The 13,236-nt window shown below is 46.7% G+C and overlaps 1 protein-coding gene across 11 annotated transcripts in view; it reads right to left on the reverse strand.

Moving 5' to 3' along the window:
* MAPKAP1 (MAPK associated protein 1) overlaps positions 1 to 13,236 on the reverse strand; it is a 105,672-nt gene that overhangs the window by 17,285 nt on the left and 75,151 nt on the right. For 10 of the 11 annotated variants that reach the window (XM_054220173.1, XM_054220167.1, XM_054220170.1 and 7 more), the window contains 2 exons: positions 9,890 to 9,997; positions 2,173 to 2,313 (listed from right to left, as the gene is read on the reverse strand). In XM_054220173.1, the coding sequence (XP_054076148.1) occupies positions 2,173 to 2,313; positions 9,890 to 9,997 (249 nt within the window). The remainder of the gene's footprint in view (positions 1 to 2,172; positions 2,314 to 9,889; positions 9,998 to 13,236) is intronic. The other variant, XM_054220172.1, reaches the window with a different exon arrangement.

A 13,236-nucleotide genomic window follows, 5' to 3' on the forward strand; every position in this document is an offset into this window, starting at 1 on the left:
ACTGCTACGGCTAAAGCTTTCCACCGTAATAACACCAGCAAAGGTGGTCGTTCCTCCCACGGTCATTCACGTATTGCTTTTTCCTCTCAAGAAGAACTCCGCACAATGCACAGAAGATCAAGCTCACTCCTATACTTTCGGTGAAACTTGCCTCAAATTAAATGATCAGGCCTCAAAACAGCTACAACACTTCAAAAAGTACCAGTACGCAACAACAACTGACAAACACAGCTCGCACTATGGCTACCTGTTCTCTGCGAGTGCAACGCAATCCAGCCCAGACTCTGCTCCACAGCAGCGAGACGTGGATGTTGTACGGTGCCGGAGCCAAGGGCAGGGGGTGGGATGAGCTGTGCCGAGCGTTTGCTCCACCATGGCTGGGGGCCGTCACACCTAAACACCCCCGTGAAGGCCGGGGAGCCGGGACTCGCCCCCAGAACCACAGGGATATTTTCAGTGCACCCACCGTCCCGTATTTCGGCCGGCCTGAGCCGACACGCTCCTGCACTGTTCCCAACATCATCGATACAGTCAACACGGAGCAATGGACCCATTTTGGATTCTCAGCATCCGCTGGGAAACCGTCGCTTTGCTGGGGCACCACATACAGCCGATGACATAAAAATGCTACAGAGAAAAGTCTTTGCAACGGGCCATCGTTAGAATGACACAAAATAGCTCACGAACCACAGGGACCGATGAGCAATGAAAAAAAATTATATATCTTTTTTTACATTTCCGACTGTACGGAGCAGTCTGTCACTTGCAGAAGATGAACACGTTAACACTCAGCAGCACTAACCCAAACAGCCCCTCAATGCTTATGTTACCAGCATCGCTCTTCTCATATCTTTTAAAAATTCATGAGAAAACCCAGCAACATACATTTATTTTCACTTTCGGGTTTTGATGCTGTACATTTGCCCAAACTTTGAATATCTCACTGGGGTTTTCTTTGATTTTTAAAAAGTAATTACATTATAAAAATCACGTTGTCAGCGTACCGCCATCAAAAATATACAAGTTCACATATTGTTATAAAAGGGAAATTTTACGGTCCTTACACTACCGGACAGGGTCAGCTCCTTCAGTGCTACGCAAGTTAAGCCATTTGTTTCATTTAACAGCTATTCTCCCTTAACCATTTATCTTTAGTGATCTGTCATGACCTTTCAAGCTCTCGTTTCTGACACTTTCCAGATACAGTGAGTCAAACTTCACTGGAAGCAAACTATCACACCCCGACAGTTTGCTCAAAAGCAGAGCTCATGCCCAGCGCTGGCCTGCTTCAGCACCAGCAGATAAATCCTGCCCTAACAAGACAGCTCAAAATAAACTAAGGGAGCCTCTTCTGTAAAAATCTGAGAGACATATACTTTTATATGTGCTTAAGGATGGAAGAACGGAGTGACAATAATGCAGAAACTGCTATAGTGTAAATTTAACAATTCTACCAAATTCTACAGAATAAATGTATTTTGTAAACATTATGGCACTTAATATTTTACTGCTGAATCATTTCTTTACGGAAGGTATTTGCAGGAATGTCACAGGTCACCTACCAATGCATCATTAATCAAATTTTCACAATTTAAACACAAAGATAGAAAGCCATTCAATCATTTTAAAACAGTAATGGGGCTTTTATAATTCAAGATTCTGTCATCCCTTGGCCTTCAGGTTTTCAAAAGCATTCAGAAAGCTAATAAGGACAATATAAAACCTTTAAAGAATGCTAGTTTTATTTCGTTCCTCCTCAAGTTTCCACTTGTTTGTTAAAATCTTTCAGTCTCAGAAAAGGAAAAACCTAATCATACCCAATTTTGCACAGTCTCATTTAAAAATAACAAAACAGTTGGCAAGAAGCTTTCCATTAGGAAGCCTAGATTAAAAAAAAAAGAGATGGGGTCATTAAATAATGGCCTTCTTTCAGAAGAAACATGTGCTAGCTGATTGCGGATAATAAAAATACTGAAGTATTTTCAACTGAAAGCCATTTTTTTTAACTGCTGAAACGCTAGCAACACTTTCAAGTGATGTGCTCCACGATAAAAGAGCCCAACATGATAATGACTGCTTTAAAAACGTCTGAGACGGACAGTCAGCTATTAGAGATGGCCAAAGGTTTGAACTGTTCCATTTTCCTAAGCATTACAGCACAGATTGATTTACCTAACTGAACATCAGTGGTGAATCGAAGCCTATGGATCATGCTGACTTTGAAGGACTTGTAGTGGTGGCTACTGAGCATGTCCTGAACCGTAGCTATATCGATCTGAGGGTCCTCCTCCGAGACCTCTTCTCCTCTTGAACCTGCAAAACAAGCCAACAACAATGAGCGAGAGGTTTAGAATACGGCAGAGGGCTCAGCTAGCGGGTAAGTGCGGCTGTGACGTCTGCAGCTGCAGGTGGCTTTTTAAGAAAGAATAAAACACTCAAGTCCACCTCTCTGGAGGAGGAAATTGTCACCCCCATCCAAAGACCAATTCACTACTTCATTAAGGACATTACCGCACATTTGTGTCCCGCATGAAGCGCAGTGCAGCATCCCAACGGCAGATTCTCAGGTGACACGAGATGCCCCTGGACCGCAGACCCCCGGGGGGATCCCCTGGACACCCGCAGCTGGTCACACCGGGAAGGAGCCTGGCGGAGGGGCCTGTCCCCAGCCAGGGCACGATTTTCTGGTGCCACCCCCAAGGTACGCACTAGCACCGTTCTCCCACGTTCCAGCATCCCCCCACGCGACACCGGCATCTTGTTGCAGCACCTCGGGCACTCTGATCTTAGCCCCGCGGTAACGAAGCTGCGCTTTATTTACTGATTAGTATTCTCATTACCACTGCAGGTACTGGCTTTATAAAAGGTAACATCTCATTAAGCCAAAATGCCAATTACTGAAAAAATATAATGCACTTTAAAGATTTTTTACATTTTATGACGTTGGATTAACACCAATTTAAACATTACTATAATGCGATATATAATTTTGCGCAGAGTAATTTCTATGCCAGCTGCTAATAAAGCATCTCAGCTCTAAATGATCATTCAGATGCTGTTAGATAAAGCGGTATAAATATGTTTGAAAACTGATTTAGCTTCTTACAGAGGATACTGAAGAATGACACGTTTTGTTTAATACCCCAGCTAATGTAGTCCTAAAAGCTGAATCAACTCCCAGTTCAGAGTACTACATTTGCTGCAGGAGATTAATGAAAACTTTATATTTTGCTGAAATTTTAATAATGGGAAGATGAGATGATGGAATTTTAGTACAGGTCTTAAAGATCCAGCAAAGCAGGCGAAGAACTTGTCGGGGTTTTTGTATTAATTTTGTTCGAGACTTGCACATTTAGAGCAGTCTCAATGCAAATGCGTCTCGCACTGACCCTTCTCCCTGGGGAGGGACATTCCCGTCCCGTCGGGAACCTCGGCTCGCGGAGAAGCCATGGCAGGTTCCATTTTGGCCTTGCCGACAAGGGGAGGGTTTGCCAGGAAAGACCACGGCTCCCAGGGGAGGAAAACCCTGGCACTGGTCTGGGGCACACCGTGCCGAGGCAGAAGCTGGCTCCCTTTAACAGGGCAATTTAAGAGCTGCAGAAGTGCAGCCCATCGGCTTCATCACGGGGAACTGTCGGGGCGGTGGCCATAAGCAGGACAAACATAGGGGAGAAGAAAAACCCACCTGAGCACAGAGAGACGTTCCTGCTGGCTGAAAGCGTTCCCTATCCTATCTGTTAATCCAGCGACAAATGTCGCTGCTTATGATAAATATCTTTGATGTCTGCATCAGAGTAAGGTTAGCATTTGCTGTCAAATGAGTCAAAATGCATGTTGAGAGCATAAAGCTGGAGATTCACATTTCACGGGGGTTAGTCCCATCAGCGTTCTGCCCTGCCCACCGGAGAGCGGGCGCGGGATGGGCAGGATGCGCGGGATGGGTGGGATAGGCGGGATGCGCGGGATACCCACTTCTCACCGCTCGCCCCGCAGCCCCCGAGCAGGGACCCACCTCTGGGGAAGGGGGACAGCGAAGGGTTAACCTACAAATGGGGCTGTGCCATTCGACTTGAAAGAATTCCAAAAATCAAATGAAACAGTCTACATGTGAATTTATGCAGAGCCATCTTAACATTGCAACCACTCTATGCTCCAGAATGACAAGATAAATTGTAATGGCTCCTTCAGAGACATTACAATGTATTTTGTCAAAGACCCCTGTGTTAATGTCTCTATACTATGGATTATCATAATGTATCATGTCAAACCCTCATGCTGCAGTACTTCAAAGATACACTGAGATATGTCAAACTTTTTGGTGCACTTAAAAGCATCTTGAAGCACCGTGGCATGGTGGTGCCTGAGAGCAAGGCAGGAGGGTGGCAATGGCACAGCCACCCTGCGGCCCAAAGCGAAGCGGGACCCACTTCCACCCACGGAAACCAGTGAAACCCTCGTCCAGTCCTGGCAGCGGCTCCCAGCCCCACGGCTGTCCCTGTCCCCACGCCATGGGGTCACAGCGTCTGCACCTGGGTGTCCCCTGGCCCACGGGGGAGTGAGGGGCTGGGGACAGGCAGGGACACGGTGCGTCAGGGGACGACCCGGGGTGGCTCCGAGACAGTGACTTGGCCTGAAGCCAGGCAGGGCAGCGGGGTCACTGCTGGCCCTGGTGGGAGAGGAACCCTGGTGTGCACAGAGGTCGTTAGTGCTGTCCCTAACGAAGGCGTGGTGGGGTGCAGGGTATGCTTGGTGCCACCTCTTCCCTGCACCCGCTGTGCTTTAACAGCGGGTGACGAGACTGCCATACAGCGGGGCTTTGAGCGTGGTGTTATACGTTAGAAGTGTTAGCACCAACAGGCAAACCGCATCGGTAGTGATAGAAAATTCAGAAATAACACGTTAACCACGTCCCCGCACCTCCTGCAACATGTTCTTAAAACACTTCACAGGATCCAGACTGGGGCGATGCCCTGTGGTGCTGCCACTGTTGTGTCCCCGCGGTCCCCGCCTGCCCTCGAGCCACCCGGCTGCCCCCTCTGCACTCAGGTACCCACAGAGCGGGGACGTGGCACGGTGGCTTCACATGGCTATCTACTGTGAAGCCGAGTCTTCTCAGATTTCACACACCCAAATTAAAAGTATTGAAAAGAAAACGAGCAGCCTGCCAGGGGAGAAAACTGTCCCCGTAACTAAAAACGTGAGCACCCTGCGGGTGTCTGAGCTGCAGGAGCTTTAACTGCCACAGCCAGAGCGGCCCAACAGCGGGACCGAGCTCTGGATGCCTGTCAGACCCGCCGTGTACTGGTACCTCTGCCGACTTTGTTTTATGGAGCTTTGTGAATGGATTCAGGTTTACGGAATTTCTACAGTTGCTGCTCTTGGGAGAGCAGCCAGGAACTCCACCATCAAAACAGATCATCTGTCTGAAGATGGCAAGACACGCGGGCCCCCGAGGGCGCGGGGGATAATAGCAGTAATATCAGTAACAACAGAGAGAAATGCCCTGCAGGGAAAAACCTGACTGCAGAACTTGGCATATTGCTCTCGCCCCGCAGCTCTGCGAGGATGCCGGCGAGACGCCGGCGCTCAGTGGCGGAGGGAAGAGCCATCTCCACCAGCTGATTGGGGGAAAAATCATAAAAATATTTTCCACATGCAAGCAGCTGTGAATAAACCTGTCAAATATTTACGGGCCTGTCAGGGTATTTGTAATGGAGATCACAGTGTGGTTTTTGAATGTAAAAGCTTCTGCTTGGGAAGACAATCAAGTAAAGTGGATGCTCCAGGTCTATTATTCAGCCCAGGAGCCGACCCAGCCATGGGTTCTGCTGGCAGAGACCGCTCCGCGCTGGGGGGAACGGATTCCTCTGCCAGAAAAAAACTCCTCCTCATAAACTCAGTTCGCAATGACCTCTGTATTTTTCCCTTACAGTCGACCTAAGTAAGGTTTATTTTGTGAAAGAAAAAGTGAAAAAAGCTGGAGTCAGGCGTGGGATGCGCAAGGCCCAGGACAGGAAGGTGGCCGAAGCGTGGAGCAGAGCTGGGGGGAGGCAGCTCCTCGCCCCGCGGGACACCCTCCTCTCTGCTCAGGGGCTTGCGCTGCAAAACCAGACAGAACATTAAAACACAGCCTCCTACTTAAAAGAACCCCAACGGAGTGGTGTTCTCTGCCCACAGAAGCTGAATAAAAAGCAAAAATGGCATCAAGGGCTACAAACCTCTACTCTTTAAGAGGGCCCCTGTGGTGAAGCATTAGGGTGTTGCAGAATCAGTCACGGCACCGGTTTGCCGTCTCTACATTTGATGGTCATCCAGAAAATTGACATATTTCCCACTCTGGAAACAACAGTTGAGGATCTTTATTCTCTTTTTGTTTTTTTTTTCCTTTGTTTTCTTTCATTTTTTTAAACCAGGTTCAGTATAGAGGCAGTATTTTTGTTCAAGTACTTGAACTACGGTGTAATACAGAGCTACATTTGTAACTCGGCCCAATCTCCTCACAGAAAATCCTGATTTTCAAAAGAGAGCAACAGTAATGAAAAAACAGGCACCAGAAGCACGAGTTTGAAAATAAGTTAGAAGCTAAAACAAGGAGCCTTATCCAAAAGAGATTCCTGGAAGCACTAGAGGACATACAAAAATGACACATTAGTAATATCAGAATATTGAAGTGCCGTATGTAGCCTATTCAAGAGCAAGAGAACCTGTATTTCCTCGATAAAACAACAAAATGTAAAGTTAACTGCATTGCAAAAATGTCCCTTATTACTTTAATGTACTAGTATATTGCTTAATGAAAGTTCTTAATTGTAATACAATTAATTACATACACAGAGTCCCCAATTACATTTTCCAATAAGACATTGGCTTTGGTACAGGTCTAAAGGCATTAAACCAATTTTAATATATTAAGACCAATTTCCCTTGAATACTAATTACTATCTAATGATAAAATGAGAAAGAGGAACTTTCCAGAAGTAAGACGGTAAGAATAAAACTAAATTAGCCATGAATAGTTTGCTACTACACATAAAAGCATTTCACATTACAAAGTGCAGGCTTTTAGTTTAAAGATAAATCTTAGTGCAAGTTAGAAAGTTCTGCACACTGGAAACAGTTTATTAGTCTGAATGCTATTAGTAAATGTTGGATAGATAGGGGCCTTCTCTATAAGCATTTCTTAATAATGGAAAGTTTTCTGTTTCATTTAATACCCTGAAATATAAACTTTCTATGTGCCCAAAGGAAACTGGCAGCTATTTTACTAGCAGATGTTTGGCATCATACATATATATATTTGTAAATGAATATGAGGCTATGAAGAGCACATTTAAAAATAATAGCTGTTATAGCAGAGTTTTTCCTGACTGGCATGTCCAAGCCAAAAATATTTTACATAAAACCAAAATGCACAAAATAAATATTGCGTTTTGATGTTAGGATTTTCAAGCTATTATTTTATTAACCGTGCAAAACTGTCAATATTTCTATTCTAATGCCATGCCAAAAGATAGTTCCTCAAGCACTACAAAATCCAATTTCTTCGTGTGTATTGGGGGAACCAGCTATGTACAACGCATGAATTATGACTGATTTTATATACTGTATTGTCCTTGAACATCTATGTGCGTAGAGAGTTCACTGCGTGGGTGTTTCACATATATCCCCGAGCAGGGATGCTGGAAGATCACTTTAAATTCACCCACATTTTGGGGGAGAAACTATAAGAGGAAGATTCCTCCTGCATTCTTCATTTGAGTTTGGCAGGAATTCAGAAAACATTCAGTAATAGCATGGCAGAAAAGCGACAGAATTCACGTAACCATTTCTTAATTTGCCTAGATTACTGTCGGCCTTGAACAAATCAGAACAGGGACTTGCTCTTGAACTCTACAAGTCAAAGTGCTGGTTTTGCCTTCGCTTTTCCCCGTTCTGGGTGACACACGCAAGATCCATAAAGAGGACAAACAGCCACCACCTACCAGTGTGATGCCATCGCAGCAGCACCGGGAGCCCTCAGGGTCCAGCCCAGAGGTTACGGGGAAACCACCATCCTAGTCGGGCTCCAGGTCACGCCCTTGGATGGGCACCCTCCATTTGCTTCACGAGGGCTGGCACTGCTCACAAACTGAGGGTACTTTTGGCTCAGGGCCGCAGGGATCCGCCCTACACCTTTCCCCATCCCGTTCTGCAGAGCTGCGGGATTTGGGTCCCCTCGCCGAGGAGGGGAGAGGAGCAGTCACTGCTCAAGGACTTCAGGGACAGGGAAAAGTGTTCCCTCAACATTACGACTGACGTTTATTTGGAGACGAGGCCTCTGAGGCTCTCCTGGAGCGTTGGCTACTGATGCGGAGTAGATCGAATGCCTCCTGCTAAATCACTTACAAACTTAGGACAGATTTACTATTAAAGTAATGGTGCAACCTGAACCTAGTCACTCCTGAGAGCTAAGAGCATCAGCTGATAGAGCTACAAGCCACAGCACGGACTCCTCCGCAGATGATGGAAATACATTAAAAGTGCAGTACATACGATATACTTTTAATTACAGAGCCTGGATTGAAAAATGTTATTTTTGATCAAAACATGCAAAACCTATGGAAGTATGACTAGTATGCATCTTTTCATAGATTAAAAATCAATACAAAAATAATAGCCAGGATGCAGACGTCGGGGAATTCTGGCTTGTGGAAGAGTGCAACTCGATTAGCGAGGTTGAAACTGCTGCACTTCCTCACGCACAGCACCCTGCTGCCTTCTGCAGCTTCCTCTCCTACAGCTTCTTTGAACCATTTTATGAAGAAATGAACCAGGAGCATCAAGAATATTTTGGGAGCAAGTCCCACTCCACGGAGAATGGCAGCCAAAACTGCCAGGGCTTCATCTCAGCTCCAGCGCTGAGGTGCCACCAGAGAGCTCCGGGCAGCTGCATCCCCCCTCTCCGCGCCTGTGACTGGAGTAGCCTACTACTCCCCCCTGGAATTAGGAGGTACTTGGGGGCTGCTCTGCTGTCACTCTAGGATAAAATATGAAATGCTATAGCTTAAAAGCATAAATTGGAAAGGTCTAACCTTTGTAAAGAAAGAAAAAACTCTTCTACTACTTGAAACAGGAGCTCACTGCGATTGTTTGCAGCAAACTCCGAGCACGGTCTTGGCTGACAGAATGAATGCTGGATTCCTCGTTAGTACAGTCAACACTTTTACAGCTGGATTAAAATGGAATGAAAAAAAAACCACCCCAAACTGAGAGCATGGCTGTTGGAAAGAATGAAGGACAGACCAAAATGTTATGGAGGACAAACACAAATCAATGTTAAAAGTCTTTTTTTAAAAGTTTCACAAAATTCCTTGCAAAGAAATAAATCAGGAAATAATATCAAGACCATTAAAACAGTGACAGAATAAAAATATTTGAGCATAGCTGGAGAGATTCTTTGTCTAGCACTTTAAAAATCATCACAGTGCTCTAGTTATATCTGCATGGTTCATTTCTTTAAATTCTAGTAGAAAAAAAATCAGTGTCTCTAACAGCCACATTGACATGGCGAAATATACTGCAGACCAACCACCTTATTCACTACGCAATGCCTGCAACAGACAAAGTTTCATATTTCCAGTGTTTTTCAGGGTTGATCATAACTTCACAGAGCAGAGTTTAACAGAAAAAGATTAATCATGAAGTGATAAACAGGATGCAGACTATTTACTAGAAGGTATGAAATCCATCATTTCCCTCTGGAATATTATTTTGGCACAACTGAGAAGTGCCTCAGGAAAGAGAGTCTCGTCAAAACGTACTTGCCCAGACAGTACAGCTCGTATCCAAAATACATAACTTATGTGATTTAAGCAATTTACAAGAGCAAAAGTGAAAAGGGGAAACATACTGTTCTCCCGGACAAGGCAGAATTCCAAAGTGCTCTGGCTCTCCAAGGTACAGTCTAAATCTACTGGGACATTAGGTTCACTCTGCTTCTCCAGCCGATACTGAGGACCTGAAACATAAAGTAACTTGTAAAATCATCTGTTTTCTAACAAAGTGATGGCTTATCACGTTCAACTAACATGAGATTACTCGTACCCTGGAAGTAAGGCAGGTGGATGTTTATGTTTTGAAGCTCTTTGCCAAAGGGAAGGGCCCTATCACAAAAAGGTGGAGGATGGTGTGCAAGAAAAAACATACTCCGGTCACCTTCAGCTGCCTGACAGCACCGCCGACACACTTCCGCCCACCATTTCGGAATGATTCCTGCACTAGGTGAGCCGAAATTAAATACCCTGCCCAGGCTGCAAGACTGGGGTGTTTCCTGCTGTGAGAAATACCTACTCAGACCGTGGTGGGTATCTACATCACATTACCCGGGCATCTTTCCTGACATGAAAAAGCACCACTTGTTTGCTGCCCATTGCTCTGCCCTCCCTGTGACTCTCCACACACTGAAGGTGCCCCGGCTGCTGGTGTGGGGGGGAAGCCCGGGGCTGCAGCACCCCCCGGCCCAGCCCCACCAGCCACCCGACGCACCCCGGCACACCCCACCACAGCTGGGGTCAAATCCTGCGTCTTGGGACACCCAAATCCTGCGTCTTGGGACACGCTCGCCTTCGCTGGAGCAGGGGGCCGAGGAGAGCCCAGCTTCCACCGCCCCGGGGTGCCTGCACAGAGCACTGAGAAATATCGCAGAAGGAAAGTGACCCTTCTTTTACAAACTGCGTTTTGTCATGGAAATCAGCTCCAAGACACAGGATTTGGCTATTTCCACCTCTGCATTTCTCAAAAGGCCGCACTTGCGAAGCACGGGGTCAGGATTTCCCTCCATCGGCAACTGCTGGCTCCAGGCAATGCCCCGGGTCCAGCGTCACCCGTCAGCTGAACGGCTGCCAGCAGCACGAAGGGTCACCAGGGGACAGATTTTATCTTTTTCCAGAGATCTGAACACTCTTAACATTGAACTGCATCAAACATAAGCACATCCAGACGCTGTTGCTTCAAATGAATTATGTTCATATACACTGCATTTAACTGTAGGTCTTCAAGGTTCAGGTGCCAACTTCCTTCTCAAACCAAATCACCAAAGGAATGATGGTACTACTTAAAAAAACATTTTTCAACTACAGAAAATGTACTTAAAAATAGTTTTTACAAAAATTAGGCCACTTTTTTTTTAAAAGAAAACTTTTAGTTGAATGGACGCTTAAACTATATGCCTTAACTGGAATAAAAAAGAACATACTAATATAATTCTGGGTGAAACCCCTGCGAGAAGGGCAGGCGGGAGAGGACGCGATGGGGTGGGAGGGGTGACTCTGGGAAGCCAAACTCCTGGTGGGACCCTGGGCAGGGGAAAAGCCCCTTCCGAAGGCGGGAGGCAGCGGGGGCCACACCACTGCAGCCCCAAGCAGGGCAGGGCCCAACTCCGCTCCCGCTCCCCCGCCCCCGAGAGCACACAAACTTCTCATCTGCGTAATTTCTGTGCAATCTGGTAAAATAACGCTAAACAGATACCTGAAAAAATTTAAGGGATGCAAAGCACCTTTAGCCAGGTCCTAATGTAGCAAAATAACTAGAACTGAAATAATGAAATCTATTCCCTCTTTATCAGTACTTCAAATATTTCTGAATGTTTCCTGACTTTGAATTATGATAGTATATGATGAAATATTTAAAACATATAAAAAAATTAAGTACTTTAGCCTCAGATGGCATGCCTAAGAAATGGAATTTGTTAGCCAATTAATTTTAAATTTACTACGGCAGAATTTCAATTACGGCTTCTCATTTCGTCTCCCCAGAAGCCATGTGAAGCACTCACCACACGGCCCGAGCACCTTCTGCTCCCCCAGTGGAGTGTTATTTCTCCATAAAACGGAGCCCCCTTTTCCCCAGCAACGCTCCGAGCAGACACAGAGCCAGGGTCTTTGCCGGCCACGGGGAGGGAACCCAACCGCCCCCTCCCTGCCCAGTGCAACCAGCGCCTGCGCACGCGGCGGGGCGAAGAGCTGGAGAGACAGCAGCGACATCTCACACGAGAACAAACAGCAGAAAGGCCAAGAGATATGGCACCATCGTTTCTCCTCTCCCAGCTACTGGAAATGTGATTAAAAATCTGAAATAAATTAAATGAACAGAGGGCTGGCTTGCTAGGCAGAAGCAAAATACACTGAATTGAAACAAATATCAAAGCAGTAAATAAATTTGTATTTAAAAACCGGTGTGAGCTTAAAAACGGGAAGCAATGACAGCAAAAGCTGCTTGGGTTGTCCGTTTGTAAGAAGTACCTTCCACAGGTTCCCAAACTCCACCCAAGCGCTGAACGACCCCCAGCAATGACACAGCCAGCAGAACTGTGGGTTCCCATCGGAGTCTTGGTGCTACTGGTACCCGCTCCCAATCCGTAACTCCAAGTGTTCCTCTGGCCCCACCACAGCCTCGGCCCCCCATCACCGGGACCTGCTGACACCGGGACCTGCCGACCCCAGTGCCCACCACCGCGTCCCTGCTCCCCGGCTCTTCTTCACTGCCTCTCTCCAACTCCCACCCCAAAATGTTCAAAATCAGGGCAGAGAAGAGGGAGATTAGCCCCTCTTGCAACCATGACGGGCTGGGCAGGCTCCCGAGCATGGTCGGGGACGGCCCCGTCCCCATCTGCACCCTCCGCTCGGGTGGACGCACCCAGAACACACGTGCGATGAGCCAAGCACATCTATTCCATAAAGCACACTTTTAAGCATGGTACCTTCACCTATCCCACTACATCATTTATATTCATATGATTTTCTTTCATGCGCTCCGTGCCGTGCGGGAGCTGCTGCAGGGACTGGTGCTGAGCCCCAGGCAGCTCCTCCAGCACAGGGAGATGGACTCGCCCTCTCTTTCTGAGACAGTGGGACAGGGCAAAAGGACAGGCATCAATGCTACCAAAGCCTTAGAATTACCAGAGAATCGTAAGCACACGACGACAAGGGGACAAGGTTAAAGGCAGGAGCTCAGCAGTGGTTCCCTCTGCGTGGATCCGATTCCACCAGCTGGATCCACTCAAAAGAGCATCCCCCAGCCCAGGAACGATCCTCACGCTGCTGAAGAAGCTCCCTGCCATCCTGCAGAGCACCAGGGGCGACTGCAACCCTCAACACCCCCAAGCCCGTGTCAAAGGATGATTTTTATCTGGAGCAACTTGAGAATTCTGTGATTGGGTTTATCCAGTTTGTGTTAAAACTGCATTAACTGTCTGCTGAT

The sequence above is a fragment of the Rissa tridactyla genome, chromosome 14, assembly GCF_028500815.1.
Source record: "Rissa tridactyla isolate bRisTri1 chromosome 14, bRisTri1.patW.cur.20221130, whole genome shotgun sequence".
NCBI lineage: Eukaryota > Metazoa > Chordata > Aves > Charadriiformes > Laridae > Rissa > Rissa tridactyla.